The sequence below is a fragment of the Lactuca saligna genome, chromosome 5, assembly GCF_052625555.1.
Source record: "Lactuca saligna cultivar CGN05327 chromosome 5, ASM5262555v1, whole genome shotgun sequence".
NCBI classification, from domain to species: Eukaryota; Viridiplantae; Streptophyta; class Magnoliopsida; order Asterales; family Asteraceae; genus Lactuca; species Lactuca saligna.
In genome coordinates, this window is record NC_136421.1 from 200,946,005 (window position 1) to 200,968,306 (window position 22,302).

General features: G+C 35.9%; 1 protein-coding gene across 1 annotated transcript; it reads right to left on the reverse strand.

Moving 5' to 3' along the window:
- Positions 1 to 18,477: 18,477 nt before the first annotated feature.
- Positions 18,478 to 22,150, reverse strand: LOC145046140 (protein FAR1-RELATED SEQUENCE 5-like). Its single transcript, XM_078994444.1, has 9 exons — positions 22,091 to 22,150; positions 21,579 to 21,681; positions 20,326 to 21,130; positions 20,147 to 20,214; positions 20,020 to 20,099; positions 19,426 to 19,842; positions 19,302 to 19,352; positions 18,604 to 19,136; positions 18,478 to 18,481 (listed from the first exon to the last, which is right to left on the reverse strand). The coding sequence occupies exons 1-9, from the start codon at positions 22,148 to 22,150 to the stop codon at positions 18,478 to 18,480; spliced, it is 2,121 nt and encodes a 706-aa protein (XP_078850570.1).
- Positions 22,151 to 22,302: the final 152 nt, after the last annotated feature.

Sequence of the window (22,302 nt, forward strand, 5' to 3'; positions counted from 1 at the left end):
CCGACTCGGCGAGTCGGATGAAGATTGTCTGAGTTCTTGGATCAAGAGGGTACTCGTCGAGTCGATGCCAGACTCGACGAGTAGCAGTGAGTAAGAGTGAAAAGTAAGAGTGGGACTCGGCGAGTTGGGTGGCCCAACTCGGCGAGTCAGCCCAAAAGATAATTGACTTTGACCGAGGGTAAAAGAGACATTTTACCCCAAGCGCAGTGTTTAGTATTTGATTGAGTGTGTTTATGGACTTGTAGCCGAGGAGATTCAGGAGCAGCCGCCGTTAGCTTCCCGAGCCACACACTCAGCAGCCAGCTTACGAGGTGAGTTTCCTTCCAGTAGGAACGGGTATAAGGCCACAATGCCGGCCCGTTCAGTTAGCAGTAGTTTCCGGATTTAGGTCCGATGCAGTAGTTGGTATGTTCGACGCCTTCGTGGTTCGAACAGGATTTGTGTGCTATGTTTTATGTGTTAAGTATTATGTGTTCCGGGCCACGGCCCGATGTAGCATGTCGTATATGTGTTATGCTATGCCATGTTCAGTCGGACAGTTCCGGACTTCAGTCCGATGCAGTCAGTTCCGGACTTCGGTCCGATGCAGGGGACAAGGTCCCAGTCAGTTCCGGACTTCGGTCCGATGCAGTTAGTTCCGGAATTCGGTCCGATGCAGGGGACAAGGTCCCAGTCAGTTCCGGACTTCGGTCCGATGCAGTTAGTTCCGGACTTGGGTCCGATGCAGGGGACAAGGTCCCAGTCAGTTCCGGACTTCGGTCCGATGCAGTTTCCGGGCTTCGGCCCGATGCAGTGGGCAAGGCCCAATATGTGTTTATATGTTATTGTATGGTATGTGGTAGTTTGGGGGAGCTCACTAGGCTTCGTGCTTACAGTTTCAGTTTGGTTTCAGGTACTTCCGCAAGCAAAGGGAAGAGCTCGGGGTGACAGCATCGCACACACCACAGCATAGCTTTTATCCTGGGGATGTCTTTTGATGTTTTGGATTGTTGTTGTATGATACAGTTTCCGCACAATATTTTATTATGTTTTGGGGATACATCGCGTATGTTTTATGTTATGATACTTATATTACGGTTTAGATTATATTGAAAAACGAAAATTTTTGGGTCGTGTTTTTGGGTCGTTACAAGTTGGTATCAGAGCCCTGGTTTGAGGGATTCGGATACACATCCGGGTGTATCTGAACTCAAACTAAGGGAAATAAAAGATTTTAGTAAAATAAAAATGTTTTACAAAAAGAATTTTGAAAGCACTTGGAAAGAAAGAATTGTTTTTAACAAGATAGAGGTGTGTGCATGCGGTCAGCCGAGCTCAAGTAAGTACTCCCAAATTACCCATACAAGTTATTTGTTCAGTTTCAGTTTCAGTAGAACAGCATGCTAGTATAGGGCTAAGGATCTAGGAGAATGCCTTATGTGCCTGCTTATGTGTTACAGCTTTATGAGTATTGCATGCTAGAATTGAGTAGACAGCAGTAGGATAGCCTGTTTAGGTTATGCCTGATAGTATGAGCTTAGCATCCTATGCTAGTGCAGTTTCTTGTTATAAGAATAGTTTTGCCTGAGTCTATTTCCCGTGTCCGAATGCTGCTTGCTTCGTGCTTAGTGGGGTTCTGAGTAGTGGGAGTTAGCCATTAGGTGAACACGTCACACCACATGTGATCAGGTTTGAATAATCCCAGAGTGCTGGAACTGGCTCTACTGCGCAGCTCTTGTTTGAGTCCAACCGTTGTAGGGACGGATCTTTTACTTGAAGGATTATCTGATCCTCATCACATGTGATGGTTATTAGGTGGTGGCTAACTGGCATTATGAGGAGACCTACAGCAGCTGAGGACCAGTCGCGTTGAGCTTGAAGTTTCCCTAGGGCAAGCCTAGGATGAGAGTAGCAGAGAATGGCAGTAGTAGAAGTGACTTGGTGGAGTGAAGGCAGTTCTTGAGGAAAGTACGGATAGATGTGGAAGGTAGTAGGGGCCCATACTACTGAAATCAGAGGATCCATACTCGAATTAAGGAAGGCCAAGACAAGACCAGGAAGCTAGTAGTAGTATCATGATCCCTTGAGATATTTCAGTGTTCTGATGTTGTTATGATATGTTTCAGAATGGTAGTTTTGCGTCCGAGGCCAGCAGCCGGCAGTTCAGATGCCGGAGGGGGATCAGGATCGGGATCAGGCCCGGAGGCCGGGCAGATGGATGAGCAGACTAGGGAGTTCCTTTCTTCTGAGGTTAACCGCATCATACTAGAGCAGACTCCTGTGATCTTCGGTTCGATCAAGGAGGGTATTTTAGAGCTGATGGATGAGAGATTGAGTACTTTCCGTGCCGAGATGGCGGCCGTGATGGGGTCGCGCACACTTACGTTCAGGGAGTTCAGGGCATGCGGGGCTCCTGACTATCATGGGGCACGGGACCCCATAGCGAGTACCAGGTGGTTGGCAGATGTGGCCAACGCATTCCGCACTAGCAGATGTCCCGAGGGGGACAAGGTCAGATTGGCGTCCTGTCTTCTGAAGGACAGGGCACGAGACTGGTGGGAGGAGGTCGGACATGCCATCGGGGATGATGCGGCACTGGATGCCATGACCTGGGCTGATTTCTCTACCAGGTTCAGAGCGGAGTTTGCACCGGTCATCGAGGTGCAACAGTTAGCTAGGGAGTTCCAGGATCTTACCTAGACTACCGAGACAGTGGCGGAGATCACCACCAAGTTCAGGGAGAGGGCCCTTCTTGTTCCTCAGTATGCAGCCGATGAGGAGATGAAGAAGGCCCGTTATCATGAGATGCTGCGGAGTGACATTCGCATGTTTGTGAGCCGGTCCAGTTGTAAAACGCTGGACGACATGATTGCTAGAGCCAGAGAGAGGGAGATTGATCTCGAGATGGAGAAGAAGAGGAAACCGGAGGCGGTTTCGGGTTTAGGCAGTGTGGGCAAAAACCCCAAGGTTTCAGATCATAGGTCCAGGGGTCAGCAGAGCCACGGTCGGTGTGGCAAGTGTGGGAGGTTGCACGAGGGGGCGTGCAAGGCAGGGAGTTCCGGCTGCTACAAGTGCGGTCGGACTGGGCATTTGAGTAGGGATTGTACGGCCCCTGCTACTACGGTTACAGCATCAGATCTGATTTGCTTTCAGTGCAATCAGAGGGGACATAAAAGGTCCCAGTGTCCCAGTTTAGCTGCAGCAGGGAAGGTGGTTGCACCTGCCCCTGCCACCCTGAGGATTACGGATGGCCGGCAGGGCCGAGCTGATGCGCCGGTGGCGAAGAGCAGGGCATTTCAGATGACAGCAGAGGAGGCGCGAGCGACTCCTGATGTGGTGTCGGGTATGAATCTTTCCTTCATCTTTAATTGTTATTATATCGTTTGAATATTACTTGATGATACGTTTTATTTAGGGTCGTTCTCGGTGAACGGCATCCCTGCTTTGGTATTGTTCGATTCGGGGGCTACCCGATCATTTGTATCGCTTGCGCTTAGCAAGAGATTTAGCAGAGCTCCAGGGGAGCTGGATTGTCCACTAGAGGTTGAGATAGCAGATGATAGGACCGTGAGGGTCGGCAGAGTACATAGAGGGTGTTCCCTTCAGATATTTGATGAGCAGTTTTTCAGTGGACCTGGTTCCTATTCCCCTGCGTGGGAATAAAGTTATTGTGGGCATGGATTGGCTAAGCCCCAATGGGGCGGTGATTGATTGTGAGCTACAGTTAGTGAGGGTTCGCACTCCCAGTGGGGGAGAGATAGTGATTCAGGGCGAGAGGCCCCAGCGAGGACCGATCTTTTGTACCGCCGCAAGGGCGAGGCGCTATGTTCAACAGGGTTGCGCCGGTTTTGTAGCTTACGTCTTGGATGCCTGGGAGAAGGGCAAGACGACGATTGATGATGTTCCTATTGTTCGTGACTACCCGGATGTGTTTCCCGAGGATTTGCCGGGGATACCTCCAGAGAGGCAGGTTGAGTTCAGAATCGACCTAGTTCCTGGTGCGGCTCCGATAGCCAAAGCACCGTATCGACTTGCTCCCCCTGAGATGCAGGAGTTGTCTACACAGCTTCAGGAGCTGTTAGACAAGGGTTTCATTCGGCCGAGCAGTTCGCCTTGGGGAGCGCCGATCTTATTTGTGAGGAAGAGGGATGGGTCACATCGTATGTGCATTGATTATCGGGAGTTGAACAAAGTAACGGTGAAGAACCGTTACCCACTTCCGAGGATAGATGACTTGTTTGATCAGCTTCAAGGAGCGTCTTGGTTCTCCAAGATCGATCTACGCTCCGGTTATCATCAGATGAGGGTTAGAGATGAGGATGTACAGAAGACTGCTTTCAGGACCCGGTATGGTCATTATGAGTTCGTGGTGATGCCATTTGGGCTCACCAATGCCCCAGCCGCATTCATGGATCTCATGAACCGCGTGTGCAGACCGATGCTGGATCGGTCGGTGATAGTGTTTATAGATGACATCTTGGTGTATTCCAAGAAACAGGGGCAGCACGAGGAGCACCTGCGGGAGGTGCTGGAGACTTTGAGGAGGGAGAGACTTTTCGCAAAGTTCTCCAAGTGTGAGTTCTGGTTGCGCGAGGTGCAGTTTCTTGGTCATCTCGTCAACCAGAAGGGTATTTTGGTAGATCCGGCCAAGATTGAGGTCGTGATGCAGTGGGAGGTCCCGAGGTCTCCATCTGAGATTCGGAGCTTCCTGGGGTTGGCAGGGTATTATCGGAGATTTATTCAGGACTTCTCCAAGATAGCAGTGCCGCTCACCCGGCTAACCAAGAAGTCGGTGGTTTTTCGTTGGGGGCCTGAGCAGCAGGCGGCGTTCGAGACTCTCAGGCAGAGATTGTGCGAGGCTCCGATCCTTACCTTGCCAGAGGGAGTAGAGGATTTCGTAGTCTATTGTGATGCTTCGATCACAGGTATGGGAGCAGTATTGATGCAGCAAGGCCATGTACTAGCTTATGCCTCGAGACAGTTGAAGCCTCACGAGGCTAATTATCCTACCCACGATTTGGAGCTGGGGGCGGTTGTGTTTTCCCTCAAGATTTGGAGACATTACCTTTATGGGGTCCGCTGTACTATTTACACGGATCACAAGAGTTTGCGATATCTTATGGATCAGCCGAGTTTGAACATGAGACAGAGGAGATGGTTAGACGTGCTGAAGGACTATGACTGTGAGATCCTTTATCATCCAGGGAAGGCCAATGTGGTGGCCGACGCCCTGAGCCGCAAGGTGTCGACGGCCCCTATCAGAGATCTGTGTATGAGGATGACAGTGATCACTCCGTTGTTGGAGCGGATCAAGGAGGCTCAGATGGAGGGCCTCAAGGAGGAGAGGCAGAAGTGTGAGAGGATAGTGGGCCGAGTAGCTTTATTTGATTACAACAGTCGGGGCTTGTTGACACTTCATGGTAGGATATGGGTACCGTACTGGGGTGGGGTACGGAAAGTATTGATGGACGAGGCTCATAAGTCTCGGTTTTCTATCCACCCAGGAGCGACGAAGATGTATCGAGATCTTCGATCTGATTATTGGTGGCCCTGCATGAAGCGAGATGTCGCTTGGTATGTGGAGAGATGTTTGACCTATCGGAAGGTCAAGGCGGAGCACCAGAGACCTCACAGCAAGATGCAACCGTTAGACATTCCCGTGTGGAAATGGGAGGACATCACCATGGATTTTGTCACCAAACTCCCTAGGACCGCACGCGGGGTGGACTCGATATGGGTAGTAGTGGATCGGTTGACGAAGAGTGCCCATTTTATTCCGATTCAGGAGAGTATATCGGCGGAAAAGTTAGCCGATATCTATGTGCGAGAGATTGTGGCATGTCATGGAGTGCCGGTATCGGTGGTGTCGGACCGAGATGTTCGTTTCACGTCCAGATTCTGGAAGCGATTCCACGACGAGATGGGTACTCGTCTCCATTTCAGCACCGCTTTTCATCCTCAGACTGACGGGCAGAGCGAGAGGACGATTCAGACTCTCGAGGACATGCTTAGGGCATGTGTTCTAGATTTTGGGGGCAGTTGGGATACGTATCTTCCGTTAGCGGAATTCTCGTATAACAACAGTTATCATGCGAGCATTGATCGACCTCCTTTTGAGATGTTATACGGCAGGAAGTGCAGGACCCCGATTTGTTGGGGCGAGGTCGGTCAGCGAGTCATAGGGAGCACCGAAGTGGTGCTCAAGACGACGGAATTGATCCAGCAGGTCCGTAGTAGGCTGCAGACTGCGCAGAGTCGGCAGAAGAGCTACGCCGACAGGAGGCGTTCGGACTTGGAGTTCCAGGTGGGAGATATGGTTCTTCTGAAAGTCTCACCTTGGAAAGGTGTCGTCAGGTTCCGGAAGAGGGGCAAATTGGGCCCCAGATTTATTGGTCCCTTCAGGGTTTTGGCCCGGGTGGGTCGGGTTGCTTATCGGTTAAATCTTCCTGAGGAGCTTAGTCTGATACACAACACCTTCCACGTGTCGCAGTTGAGGAAGTGTTTGGTGGATGAGACAACAGTCGTTCCCTTAGAGGACATTCAGGTTGATAGCGGCCTAAATTATATCGAGAAGCCGGTCGCGATTCTGGAACGGAAGACCAAGACCTTGAGGAACAAGGTAATTCAGTTAGTAAAGGTGCAGTGGCAGCACCGGAAGGGGTCTGAATGGATGTGGGAGGCTGAGGAGGAGATGAGAGCGCACTACCCGGAGTTATTTGCAGATCCAGCCGTAGCAGACTTCGAGGACGAAGTCTGAGACAAGTGGGGGAGAATTGTAACGACCCGTTCCCGGTATGTTGATTGATTGGTAATTATAGTGAGTTTTTCAAGAGGGACTCGGCGAGTTCTAGCCTGACTCGCCGAGTAGGGTCGCGTCTGAGGGCACGCGTGAGCCGGGGACTCGACGAGTCCATATCCCCGACTCGGCGAGTCCATCTGTCTAGGTGAAACCCTAAAATCCCCGGGTTGCCCACTATTTATACCACCTTATAGCCCCCATTCTCGCCTCCCTCACCCTGAGAACGCAGTGATAGAGCCCCAAACCTCCATTGAAGAGCTTATATGTGTTTTGGTGCCATTTTGTGAAGGTGTGAAGAAGGAGAAGAAGGAAGAAGCAAGGAGAAGTGTTGTAGTGCAAAGATCCAAGGCCAAATCAGAGTTAATTGAGGTATTTTCGGAGTTACATCTTGTTTATGCTTTAAACTTCCATTAGAGCTCTCCTAAGGGCTAGTTGATGCTTGTTCCAAGCCTTACACTTGCATGAACGTCTTATTAAGTCGATATACCTATGGATGTGAATGTTGGGGTGTTGTAGAGCCCAGATCTACTGTCTTTTTGGAGTTATATTGCATGATAACCATAGATCTACCCATTTTATGCATCTTTTAGCCTTATTTCCCTTATTCATGAGGTTGTGCACATAAAGTTGGAAACTTTACGTGGTAAAACAGCTTATTGGACCCAGATCTATCAATTGTATGCATTGGATTCAAACAAAATCAAGTAAAAATCAGTTGCATGGCGGCGACTCAGCATAGCTTTTATCCTGGGGATGTCTTTTGATGTTTTGGATTGTTGTTGTATGATACAGTTTTCCGCACAATATTTTATTATGTTTTGGGGATACATCGCGTATATTTTATGTTATGATACTTATATTACGGTTTAGATTATATTGAAAAACGAAAATTTTTGGGTCGTGTTTTTGGGTCGTTACAAGCAGGCTTGCAACCTGTAGGTGTTTGTGAACGATTTGTTCACCAGTGTGTACTCCATCCCCCTCATGGTTGCCTTACGAACATTTATTGCTGAGGAACCCCCTTAGCAGTAGTGTCCATCCTGATGATAATCCTTAAGGTAGGTTCCTTATGATAGGTGTTTTAGGGACATAAAGTGAGGATAACGGGAACGGGTAATCGGGTTGTTTGGTTTGATTAAATTAATAAACTTATTTATTGTGGGTTGAAAACCCTATGTGCTCACCAAGCTCCCAAGCCTGACCCACTCAGTTTATTGTATTACAGGTTGTGACATAAGAGCATAATTAGATGACTCAATGATGGATTATAAATTATAGGCTTGTAGATATAAATAAATGTTGTAAGACATATGTTGTTCTGTTTATGCTTTTGATATGTATCGAACATGACATCTCGAGGTTTTAATATAATGAAATACATTTATTCGGAAATGATTTGATAAATCTTTATCATAATTTTCTTTTGGGAACAAATTCTGCAACACTTTCTTTAAAAGATTACTCTGATTTTTAAACAAAGCATAAACAAATCGGTATTTTCTGACCGTGAAAATAGTGATGTCACAATATATATATAGGCTTAGGTTATTCTATTCAAAATAATTATTGTGTTATTGTATGCATAATGTGAGCCAATCAAATTTACTTAGTTTAAGAAAGTGATTAATATATATTATTGAATTAAATATAATTGAAAAATATCATTTTAATTAATTAAAATGGTATTTTAGTAGATTAATATTAGATTTAATCAAGGGAAATTGCATTTTTTTAAGGGATCATAGATTCTATTAATTTTAAAAATCCGATTTTACGAATTATAATTCTTTTAATTCGGACATTCTGACAGAATATGTTTATGGGTATATTAAAAAATATATTCTTGAACCATAAATAATAAATATATTCTTGAACCTATTTCTTGATCATGACTTTAAAAACTTCTTGTAGAATAACAAATTATTGAACAAACAATTTAAGAATAAAAACAAAAATACATTATTTCTTATAGAATACGGGTAACAATTGTTAAGAATTACATTTATTGTTAAAGAATAAAACTAAAAAAAAACTTTCAAAACGGAAAAGAAAACATCAAAATCTAACAACGACTAATACATTCTAAAAGAATAATGTGGTCTGTTTCGATTTTGTAGTCCGTTCTTCAACCATCAACTTCTGTGATTCCAACAGAATTGGAATTCGTCATTCCATTCCAATAGAATTAGAATTCATGATTCCATTCTAATCGAATTGATGGTCTATATATAGGAGATTATTGGCATGAAAGCTCCATGAAAACCATAAGGCACTCGATATTGCAAGGTAATAATTGCAACTAGCTCATTGGTAAACTTTTGTGCATCTACTAGGATAACCTGTGAAATTAAGCCAATTTGTGTCCCATTGATATCCAAGAAACATTAGTCCAATTTGCTTTATAATAATATCTATACATGTAATAAGAGATTGATATAAACTTACCCGAGATATATTCAAATGTTCATCATGTACAAACGAGATCACCCAACCATCATCTTCTCCAAGACCATCGGGCTTCGGCATAAACACATCACTTGAACAGAATGTGTTTTTAGTGGGACCCAATGAGGAGGATACTTAAAGCGAGCAACATCTAAAACAAATGACGTGTCTCTTCCATCATGATAACCACCAATAGGCGAAAAGTGGCCACTACCTGTCTGTAATAGAAAAACAACACAGAGCAATCTAATAAGCTCCTTTGATCACCAAACAACCAAATGGCTTAAAACTTGCATGTTTAAAAGTTGCTATGTTATATGATGAGATCATATGACAATCATCAGAAGTAAAACATGAGATCACATGACAATTACCAAACTCAAGAAAAAGAAAACTAATTTTAAACACATCGAGATTCTGTGCAAAGAACTGACCTTCCCTCAATCTCCAGTCAACTAAAACCCGAAATCAACAAACATTCAATAAAGGAAATCAGTTTCCAGATTCCTAGCAACTCTAAAAAATCCAGAATCACCAGAAAAAACCCAAACTATGGTGATATGAAGGAGGCAGAAGTGGTCGGCGGTGAAGAAGAAGGAGGACGAAGTTGGGCTGATGTCAAATTGAAGAGATAGAGGTGCTATGGTTGGCCGACAGAGTAACCATCTACATTTTAGATAGAGGAACACTTACATGTTAGCGATCATAGCAGCAACCTCCAACCATTACCACCATCTCTAGTCTTCTCCATCACTGAACCACTATCTGATCCACTCACCTCATATCAACCGTAGAAAAACCACCACTAAAGCCTCGATGCTTCCCCCCCCCCCCTCGTTCTTCAACCTTGCCTCGCTGTAAAGAACTACTCCTATTATCGTCACCCCGAAACCAAAAATCCCATCCCCGTCACCAGATTTTTGAAAATCATTACAAAAACCACCACTGCAACAATAGGCTTGGCGTCAACAACAATCTTTGAACCACCGGGAAGATGATGACCAATTGCAATCGTTTGAGGCGATGTAAGTAGATGACTTAAAGAGGGATTAGCTTAAAATTGATTCGACAACAATTGATCAGATCCGTCGTATATAAAAGGGGGATTAGGTTAAAATCAAAAGTAACTAGTCAAATTATAGGGAGTATTTGTGGAAGTTATTTCTCAAATTACCTAGTTACCCTTATTGATTTATTTAATTATTGTTTTTTCTATTAAATTTTGATTGGTTCTTAATCATACATACAATAACACAATACTTACTTTAAACACCTGAACATATATATATATATATATATATATATATATATATATATATATATATATACATGCCAAATAATGGTTTGTGAGGTACGGTTCTGGCATATAGATGCCATATATATATATATATATATATATATATATATATATATATATATATTTATATATAGAGAGAGAGAGAGAGGGGTCAATTGAGAAAAAAAAAGGTTGAGAATGGGGGAACCATTCTCAGCCAATCATTTAATGAGCTTAAAAAACGCATGGTGGAAAACTTGTAAATAATCCAAATACATTAATGAGCGGTGGCAAATTTGTAAATAATCAAAAAACATTAAACCATCAGGGCACTTGAGTAATTTGATATCACGTCAAATCTCGACAGAAAAGCACAATTTCCCTCTTCGATACACCATAACTCGAAAACCATCTAAAGAACAATCGACAAGAAGAAACACATTTGTAGAAACACCAAATAACATAAACGAAGAAAAATGTCTTCCGATGAAAACATGAACGAGACCATTTCCTCACTCTTGACAATGAAAGGTAACCATCGACGTTTTTTCTCGAGTTTTTAACGATTTCGAATCATTTCTAAAATTATCACTTGATTACTTGAAATTTCTCGTAATGTTCGAAAATTGTTAGTTGATTTAGAACTAAAAACATTGTTCTCACACTGTTCATTCTTCAAAAAAGGTTGTTTACTTCAATTTTACTTGAAATTTATTATATTCGTTCATTCTCGTAACCCTCCTTCGTTATTACTTTATTTACTTGAAATTTTTGTAAGAATCATCCATTATTATTTGATATATAAATGATTTTACATCATCTCTTCATTTTCATCTTTATTGAAAACTATTCTATCAAAATACAAACGTTACTTAACATTTTGCTTATGTTTTCCTAATATTAACTACTTACCCTTACAGAAACGACACCAACAGTGAAGAATACATATAAACGAAAACCAAGAACAAATCAAAAAGGTAAATAAAATATGTTTTGTTTACTTCTGAACACAAGCAAAACTAATATTCATTTGTGAATATGTATAGCTTGCTGCCATACATACATTATTAATATGTGTATTCAACAAGAACTACTTACGTATGTTCTATTCACATATGAATATAACAAAACATATTCATATGTGAATAAAGAAAATATGAATACATATGTTTTATTCAAATATTCATTCATGAATATATATCTTATATTCACATAGAACATAACTTGCTGCCATACATACATTATTAATATGTGAATACAACAAGAATTACTTACATATGTTCTATTCACATATGAATATAACAAAACATATTCATATGTGAATAAAAGAATATGAATACATATGTTTTATTCAAATATTCATTCGTGAATATGTATGTTATATTCACATATAAATAGAACATAGCTTGCTGCCATACATACATTATTCAAATGTGAATACAACAAGAATCACTTACATATGTTCTATTCACATATGAATATAACAAAACATATTCATACGTGAATAAAAAAATATGAATACATATATTTTATTCAAATATTCATTCGTGAATATGTATGTTATATTCACATATGAATAGAACATAGTTTGCTGCCATGCATACATTATTCAAATGTGAATACAACAAGAATCACTTACATATGTTCTATTCACATATGAATATAACAAAACATATTCTTACGTGAATAAAAAAATATGAATACATATGTTTTATTCGAATATTCATTCGTGAATATGTATGTTATATTCACATATGAATAGAACATAGCTTGCTGCCATACATACATTATTCAAATGTGAATACAACAAGAATCACTTACATATGTTCTATTCACATATGGATATAACAAAACATATTCATATGTGAATAAAGAAAATATGAATACATATGTTTTATTCAAATATTCATTCATGAATATGTATGTTATATTCACATAGAACATAACTTGCTGTCATACATACATTATTCAAATGTGAATACAATAAGAATCACTTACATATGTTCTATTCACATATGAATATAACAAAACACATTCATATGTGAATAAAGAAAATATGAATACATATGTTTTATTCAAATATTCATTCGTGAATATGTATGTTATATTCACATATGAATAGAATATAGCTTGCTGCCATACATACATTATTCAAATGTGAATACAACAAGAATCACTTACATATGTTCTATTCACATATGAATATAACAAAACATATTCATACGTGAATAAAAAAATATGAATACATATGTTTTATTCGAATATTCATTCGTAAATATGTATGTTATATTCACATATGAATAGAACATAGCTTGATGCCATACATACATTATTCAAATGTGAATACAACAAGAATCACTTACATATGTTCTATTCACATATGAATATAACAAAACATATTCATACGTGAATAAAAAAACATGAATACATATATTTTATTTGAATATTCATTCGTGAATATGTATGTTATATTCACATATGAATAGAACATAGCTTGTTGTCATACATACATTATTCAAATGTGAATACAACAAGAATCACTTACATATGTTCTATTCACATATGAATATAACAAAACATATTCATATGTGAATAAAAAAATATGAATACATATGTTTTATTCGAATATTCATTCGTAAATATCAAACTCATTTATCTTCTACTTACTATTGAATGAATGTAAGAACACTAACATTTCCGATAAAGATTTACCAACAATGAGAGAAACAAGATCAATGCAAAAGAGGAAAAATGCGAAAGGTACAAAATTCCTATCATATCTAATATATTCATATATAATAAAATTGTATATATTAGTTATTTTTTTGAAATAAATAAATATTAATAAATCAACGAGCATATATCATATTCATATATCAGTAACTTATTCAAATATTATATGTTTTCATTTCACAGATAAAAAAGAAACAAAAGTACCAAAGAAAATGAAGCATCAAAGTAGGAAAAGTCCATCAAAAAGGAAAACTCCTGAAAAACAACAACTACAAGATTCAGACTCTGATTTTGAAAGTAGTCATCCATCGAAGAAGGCAAAAAAAAAAATTTACTCAATGAAAAACAGATGTTCACCAGAGGCATTACTATCTATAATCCTTGGGATGAGAAAAGAACAAAAAGAATCTGTAAGATCTATGGGTTTTGGAGCTTTGTTAAAAATGAACTTCACGGATATACCACTGAAGCTGGGATTTTATGTTCTTCAAAAAATTAATTCTGAGAGAATGGTGATAGATAATGAAGGAAAGGAATTGAAAGTAACAGCAGAGTCTGTTCATGACATGTTGGGCATACCAATTGGTGGAACCAAACTTACACTACTGGATCAATGGCCTAAGGATGATACAAGTTATGATGAATGGAAGCAACAATTTAAAAAAGATTCAATCATCCGACTGAGTGCAATCAAAAATGTTATTGTTTCTACCACACAAACTGATTTCAATTTCAAATTAAACTTCTTAGTTCTTTTTGTCAACACTTTTTGCGAGTCAACATCAATGGGAAGATGCAACCTGTTTCCCTTGAGTTATATTTCAAGAAAAACAGATATCAGCAACATAGACTGGTGCAACTATGTTTAGGATTGTCTTGTCAGAACAAAAAACCCATACATACCATACTCAGATAACAACTTCTTTTTTAGACCTTCAGCTTTCTTGGTGGTAAGTTATTATAATATTTATACTCAATTTTTAATAATATTGATTATTCATAATCTAATAGCAAATATTCATATCTGAATAAGAAAAATATATTTGTTCACACGTAATGCTTTACATTACTTATTCATTTATGAATAAGTAAAAAATAATATTACTTGTTCATATATGAATATCAATTAGTTATCATTTACGTGCATTTGTTCTATGCTGATAACATCCACTCAGAAGCTTTAACAGTAACACGTAAACGTCCAACAATTTGTTATTGGAGTTCAGAGAGGATTAGATATCGAGAGACATTTGAATAAGAAAAGGGTAGATTTGGAGTTGGAGAACTAAACGAAGAATTTGTTAATGAACAAAATGAAGGAGATACAGATCTCGAAGACAGTGATTCTGATAAAGATGAAGATCATTCTGTTGAGGTAATTAGTTTTAACATGTTAATAATATATTATTACATTAAATTATTATATTAAATTCTAATCATATACTTCTTTTTGTTACATAAGCATATGAATCAAAAATATCAAAAATGATTAATAGTTTTGAGAGGATGAAGGAAAAGCTGAATTCAAAGCTTAATGATGCGATGACAAAGTTCCCTGAAAAGGAAAGTTTTAGAATTTTCAAAGAAAAGATGAAAAATATGATTGTTGAAGAAAAAACTGAAAGCACAAAACTTTTTAATTTTCCAATTAATGAAATTGGAGTTGAAGGAATCAATTTGACACCAATAATGGGTCGAAAAACAAATGATCAAACAGAAAATGAAGATAAAGAGGGAAATGGTGAAGAAGACAGTGATAATGGTGCAAGTCAACCAGAAGTAGATTATTTGCTTGATTCAAATGAAGCATATAATGAAGGAATAAAGAATGATGCAGATAAGAATAAAAAAGAAGGTGAAATTAGAGTAAAAGAGAAAGATGCAAAGAGGAATGAAAATCAGAATGATGAAGAAGAAAAAGATGATCGTGCTGAGGAAACAAATAATCATGAAGAGACTATTCAACAAACTGAAAATCAAAATTTGTTGGATAAAGTTGTTGACAACATTGTGGACAATGTCCTTGGAATTGGAGTTTCAAGCTTAAATAGTCAAGAAGATGAAATCTGGAATCACCCTGAAATGAAAGCTATTTTCGATAATATTGATATAGGTAAATTTTGTCTTAATTTTATTTTAAAAAAATATATAAAAATATCAATACACAATAACAATTTTGTTTGTTAAATTTTGACCAGGATCACCAATGAGTACAGGTAAAACTAATACTCTTGCAGAAAAGGAAAAATCAGAAGATGTACATGAATAAGGAACAAAAGTTGAAAAAACAAAGGGAGATGATACAGGTAAATGAATGATTTAAAATATATTACAATATTTATATTGATTTTTTTAATAACATTGTTTATTCATAAATGAATAATATACTATATAAATGAATAAAAAATAAAAAATATTCATATATGATGTATATGTTTCAGGCAAGGAAAACTCTGAAGATAGAAATGAAGGAGGAACGGAAGCTAAGAACACGAAAGATGGAGGTGAAGAAAAACAAACAGAAATTGAAAAAGGAAATGAAGAAGATAGAGGTAAATAGTTGATTCACTAATAAATGAATATAGTAAGTTTTATTATTCATAAATGAATAACACAATATATGAATAAATAAAAAATATAGCATTACTTATTCATAAATAATGATATGTATTACTTATTCATAAATGAATACATTACTTATTCACATATGAATTACTTAATCACATTTCTTTATCTTTCAGGAAAGAAAAAGTTAGAAAATCAAAACAAGAAAGGAGAAAAAGTTGACAAGACAAAAGGAAATAAAGGAGGTAACAATTTGGATAAACATTTCAAAATATAAACTCAAATATTATAATTAACTTACAACTATTTATATGATAAATCTTCTGGCATGCATATACTCATCCAAGCTTTAGTCTAGGTCTCAGTCAAGATTCAGATCAAACTTCAAGTAAAAAATCTAATGAATCTTCACCAAAAATAGCACTTACAAAGAAACAAATCAAAGACGACCATCAGAAGGTTGTTATCAGATTAGCAAAGAAAAATGTTCTTAATCCAAATCCAATCTCTGTATCAATTCCTACTGAAGTACCATCAAAGCATGATCTGGATCAACCAAGAGAGAAGAAGCTTGTTGATGCTTTCAAATCACCTTTCAAATGCAGAATAACAGACACAAAACCCAAACTGACACATCAGGAGAGTATTGTCTGTGAATGGTTGTTCAACTTACAAGGCAATACACCGTAAGTAACTTTATTTTATATACATTCATATATGATTATTATATAAATAATAATTTATGAAATTTTGATTATATATTTGCAGAGATGTGGCTGTCCAAACAAAATATGGTCAGATAGCCGAAAGACCAGTTATGGAAAGTCTATATGCAAACACAGAGATTTTTGGAGAAGTTTTAGACACTTGGTCTGATTTACTTAACCACCAAGAACTGGAAAGGGATTTTGGAAATTCACCATACAGACTCTTCTTGAAAGTTGGAGTTTTTGTAAGTTTATGTTCTAACCTTAATTCCTTCCTTATTCATAAATGAATACACCAATATGATGTATTCATTATGAATATTATATTTTTTCACAACTTAAATTCACATATGATTATACAAATATGATGTATTCTTTAACATAATTATATATATTCAACCGAAATTCACATATGATTATATTGGTTACAAACTGCTTATCTAACTTCAACATTGTCTGATGAAAGAAAGTATGAAAAATTCAAGGAGAACTTTCATGACAGTACCAATGGGTACAAAAAAATCTTGAACATAAAAGATATTGACATGGTATGTTAATTAAAGTTGTTTTTTTATATATATTTTATCAACAAAATACTTAGCATTATATACATAAAAACAGGTATTCTTTCCAGTTGTTAGAAGTGCTCACATTTTTGTGATTGTCTTCAACTTAAAGAAACCGTCAATTGAAATTCTAGACAATAGTGCAGTTGAGGGGGATTATGAAGGGAAATACGGAGTAATAATGAAACCTTTGGTATGTACCCAGTTCACAACAACATAAAAGAACCAATTTATTACATATTTAACTTTTATTTTATTTAATGATCAGAAAAATTTGTTTGTGAGATATTTTGAAGAAATAAACCATCCAAGAGCAAATGCAATCTCAAAAGAAAGTATCAAACCCCAACGACTTGAAATGTCATGGAGAACAGTTAAAAACAAAGTTGATTGTGGGGTCTTTGCAATGAGACATATGGAGACCTATATGGGAAAACCACTCTCAAAGTGGAAACCAGGTCTTCATAAAGAAAGTGCAGTTCAGCAAACTATTTTAGAGAAGCTTAGGCAAAGATATGCATACATAATGCTAACTTCTGAAATTAACATGTTGAAGGCTAAGGTGTTGGATCTTGCTGAAAAATATCAAAAAGTTGAATTCAAAGTGCGTACTGATCATGCATACAAGGCTATGCAAACAATTCAAAAAAGGTTAAAAGAATATTAATGATTGCTTGTGAAGATGAAAGAATGTTGAAGTGTGATGCTATAGAACAGTTTGTGTTGAAGATGAATGGATTCGAAGTACATGTAAGATGATTATGCGAAACAAGTTTTAAATGGTTTGTTAAATATTGTTGAACATCGTTTTAATATTTTGTGAAATGCTTATGAACAGCTTTTATTATCTTGTGTTGAATGATTATGTAATAGAAACAACTTCGCTTATTTCTGTCAGTTTTTTATATTTAAATATTTTCAAAGTTTATTTATGTTTATTCATAAATGAATACGAATATGATATCTTCATTTATGATTAAATTAGGAGTAATATGTCAGTATAACAAAGTTCATATATGAATATAACAAATTTCATATATGAATATAACTAACTTATTAGTAGAAACAAGTTTGCTTATTTATGTCATTTTTTTATATTCAAATATTTTCAAATTTTATTTTTATTTATTCATAAATGAATACGAATATGATATATTCATTTATGAATAAGTTCAAAGTAATATGTTAGTATAACAAAGTTCAGATATTAACATAAAAAAGTTCAGATATGAATATTACTTATTTATTAGTATAACAAATTTCACATATTTATATTCATTTATAAATAATTTACAATATCAATATAACTTATTTTATAATAATTTAAAAAACAAATATCAACATATCAATTTACCATATCAATATAAATTTGTATTATTCATACATGAATATTATTGTTTATTGTTTTTATCTGCATATATTCATAAATGAATTAAAAAAAATCCATAACTTTCTTTTGCTGATTTAGCAGCTCCAACTCTTTTTGGACAAGTACGTAAATTGTGTGGAACTCGCTTTCCACACCCTAAATACATTCTATGTTCTTTTTTAGAATCTTCATATGCTACTTCACCTGCACTTGGAATTCTTTTCTTGATTCCAGAACCTTTATTGCTTTGAACTTCAGGAACATGAATATTAATCTCTTCTGGAATAGGAATAGTAACACACAAAATCTTGCATACGACTTCACCATCTATCTTGCTTTTCAATCTAGGAGAAATATAATCACTCTCTAATTCCTTCAACAACATTTGTTGTTTCTTTGCAAACAAAGCCAATCTCTTTTTTTCATCTCTTACAATATCCAAACATGATTCAAAACTATAATATGAATCATTGACTAGCTTTATATTCTCACGATCACCTGAATCGGATTGAACAGAACTAAAATGATAATTTCTTGATATCACATCCTTTCTCCATCTCTTCAAAATGTACCTTTCAGGAATTTCATTAACACCACATCTCATCATTATTGTAAAAGCATGTCTGCATAAAACACTCATACACTTAAAATGTTCACAGCTGCAATTTATTTCTTTCTCTTCAGCTTTTATTTCAACCTGATACAAAAACAAAATTTACACATTTACATTCATATAAGAATACTCATATCAACACTCATATATATTCATATATTCATATAATATTCATATATGAATATTATTACATTTTTCATAAAAAAACAAGTAAAATTACCTTAAATTCATTTTTAAAATCACTTTTACTGTTGTTGTGCTGCATAATGTAAACTTCCCAACCATCTTCAATACCAACATCTGAGTACGTACAGAAAAAACATGCTTTATATATTTCTTTTTGCACCTCAAAAAATAATGTACTTGTATAAACCTTTGATGCTTGCAGTTCTATTTCTCGAGGTGTTTGCATTTTATATGATGCTTTCTTTGATGCCCTATCAAGCTCTCGTTGAGTATTCCTTTGCTTTTGAATGGCAGTGTCGTAATTCATCATGAAATTCAAAACTAAGTTCCCACTTTTTGAATATGTATTAAAGAATGAATTCATACTCTCTGACCTCGATGTAGTCTTCATCAAACCACACATTGGAATATCACTAAAATATCCAGGTATCCATGAATCATGTATTGTAAACATGTCTTTAAACCATCTTGTGTCTTCAAGATTGAATTCCTTCATAAGCAACCCCCACTTCACCTCAAAAACATCAGGTTTCATATTAATGTCCCAAACAAGCTTCGAAAACCTTTTTCTAAAGTCTATGTTTGTAAATAAATCATCTGATATCTGTATTAAAACAAAAATATTCATAAATGAATAAATAATAATAAGTAAAATAACAATCAATATTCACAAATGAATATACTAATAAGTAATATATTTGAAATATATTAAAATAATACTTTTTTTCAACTTTTCCATTATATGTCACATACATAATCGATGCTTTGAATTATGAAACACATTCTCAACAACTTGTTTTATTGCAGCATCTTGATCAGTTAAAACAAGTGTTGGTTCTTTCCCATGAGTTTTAAGAAATGCTTTAAGAAACCAAGAGTAAGACTCAATGCTTTCATTGCTTAGCAACCCATATCCAACAGTTCCAATTTTTTATGATGGTCAATAGCAGTAAACGGAACAAAAACCATTTGATACCTAACACACAAAAAAATGTTCATTAGAGTCAAATTTTGATGTATTAATAAGTGAATATAAAAATATTCATATATGAATAAGCTATAAAAAAAAGTAGAGAAAATAACTTACTTGTTTGTTCGGAAAGTCGCATCAAACGAGATAACATCACCAAATTCAGCATAATATGCCTTCTCCATTTCATCAGCCCAAAACATACAGTCCAAAACATCATCTTGACAATTAAACTCAAATGAGTAATTTGGATAGTGAGCTCGATGGTCATTCATTGTGTTCACTATCATTTGGGCATCTTTATAACCAATAACCCTGTTGATATCTCTCCTTAAATTTTTATAGTCAACTACTTTGGGCTTTACAAACTCATACCCACCTCTCAGACTTGCCCTCAACTTATGAGCCATAGTTGGACCTATTTTTGATGTGGAAGCACGCACAATAAACTCTTTTTCTGAATATGACATTTGTCTCGCCTTTTTTAAATCGCTTCTCTTCTCAAGTGGATGGTTGTAAAGTTCATCAAACTGAAAAACTTTATAATCTGGAGTTCCATACACAGATTCAAATATAATCTTTGCTTGACAACCAATAGCTCTTGAATTTGAATTTCGTTTCCTCCTAACACCATTTTTACCTAATGTGTCACAAGATTTCTTTTTCTGTTTACCATCACGATTACATATAACATGTTTCTTCTTTATAATCTTGTTATCAAACCTTGATTGTGTGCTCAGTCTAACATCAAAACCACCAATTTCAGCATACTCAGAATACATTTTGATAGCCAACTTTAATGATTTGAAGATTAAACCCTTAAAAAGAATAAGTTGAACAGGTACATCTGACTTATAGACATGTTCTCCAATTATATCATCAAAATATTGTGCATCATGTACTGAACTTGAAGATTCACCACCTAAAATAATAATGCATGAATAAAACAATAATATATATGAATACATAAAACTTATATAAATAAAACAACAAACATTCATATATGAATAAAACATTCATATATGAATACATAAAATTCATGAGGATTCAAAATATATAAAATAAAACATAACTTATTCATATATGAATAAAACGAAAAAAATAATAAATTCGAAATTACAATTAATACACGTTTATTCATATATGAATAAGAAAACAATTTATTCATTTTAACATATTCATATGTAAATAAACCATAACTTATTCATATATGAATAAAACGAAAAAAAAATAATAAATTCGAAATTACAATTATCACACGTTTATTCATATATGAATAAGACAACAATTTATTCATATTAACATATTCATATGTAAATAAATGATAATCAACAAAATTAAAAACAACAAAATAATTCAATAACTGATACCTTCAAAAAACGAGTTCTCAACATCTTCTTCTTCATTCTCACTCATAGAAGAATACAAATCATCATCAATAACACTAGAATTCGATATAATACACCAAATGATCTATATAAATAAACAAAAACAATCTTAATATCGAATATATCGAATATATCTCACAAAAAAAAGTCGTAAAGATGAAAACCTGGTTAATTTTGAATATATCTCACCTCAACGTACAAAATATATGAAAGAAACTTAAATCATATATGATCATATGATGTAATTAAGCAATCTCTCTCAGTACATAACGTAAAAACTACAACGATATAACTGATGAAATAAATATTTCAAACCACTTAACAAAAATCCGATGAAATAACTCCAATACATATTCAACACTTGATAATCTTGATAATGAACTCCGATGAAACAACTCCAAAAGGAATATAATAAGCGTAATTCCAAATAAATTATAAAAAGCAATAATCTTGATAATGAACTCCGATCTATCTGATTCAAACGATATACATACCTGATCAAATCGGAAACTCAAAACGAAGTAGAAAACTGAAACATAGATGCGAAACTTCATGATTAATTGAATGAAAACGTATGATTGCTAACGAGTTATATAAATAACTCCGATCAATCCGATTCAAACGATATACATACCTGATCAAATCGGAAGATGAAAAAGAAGTAGAAAAGTGAAACACAGATGCAAAACTTCACGATTAATGGAAT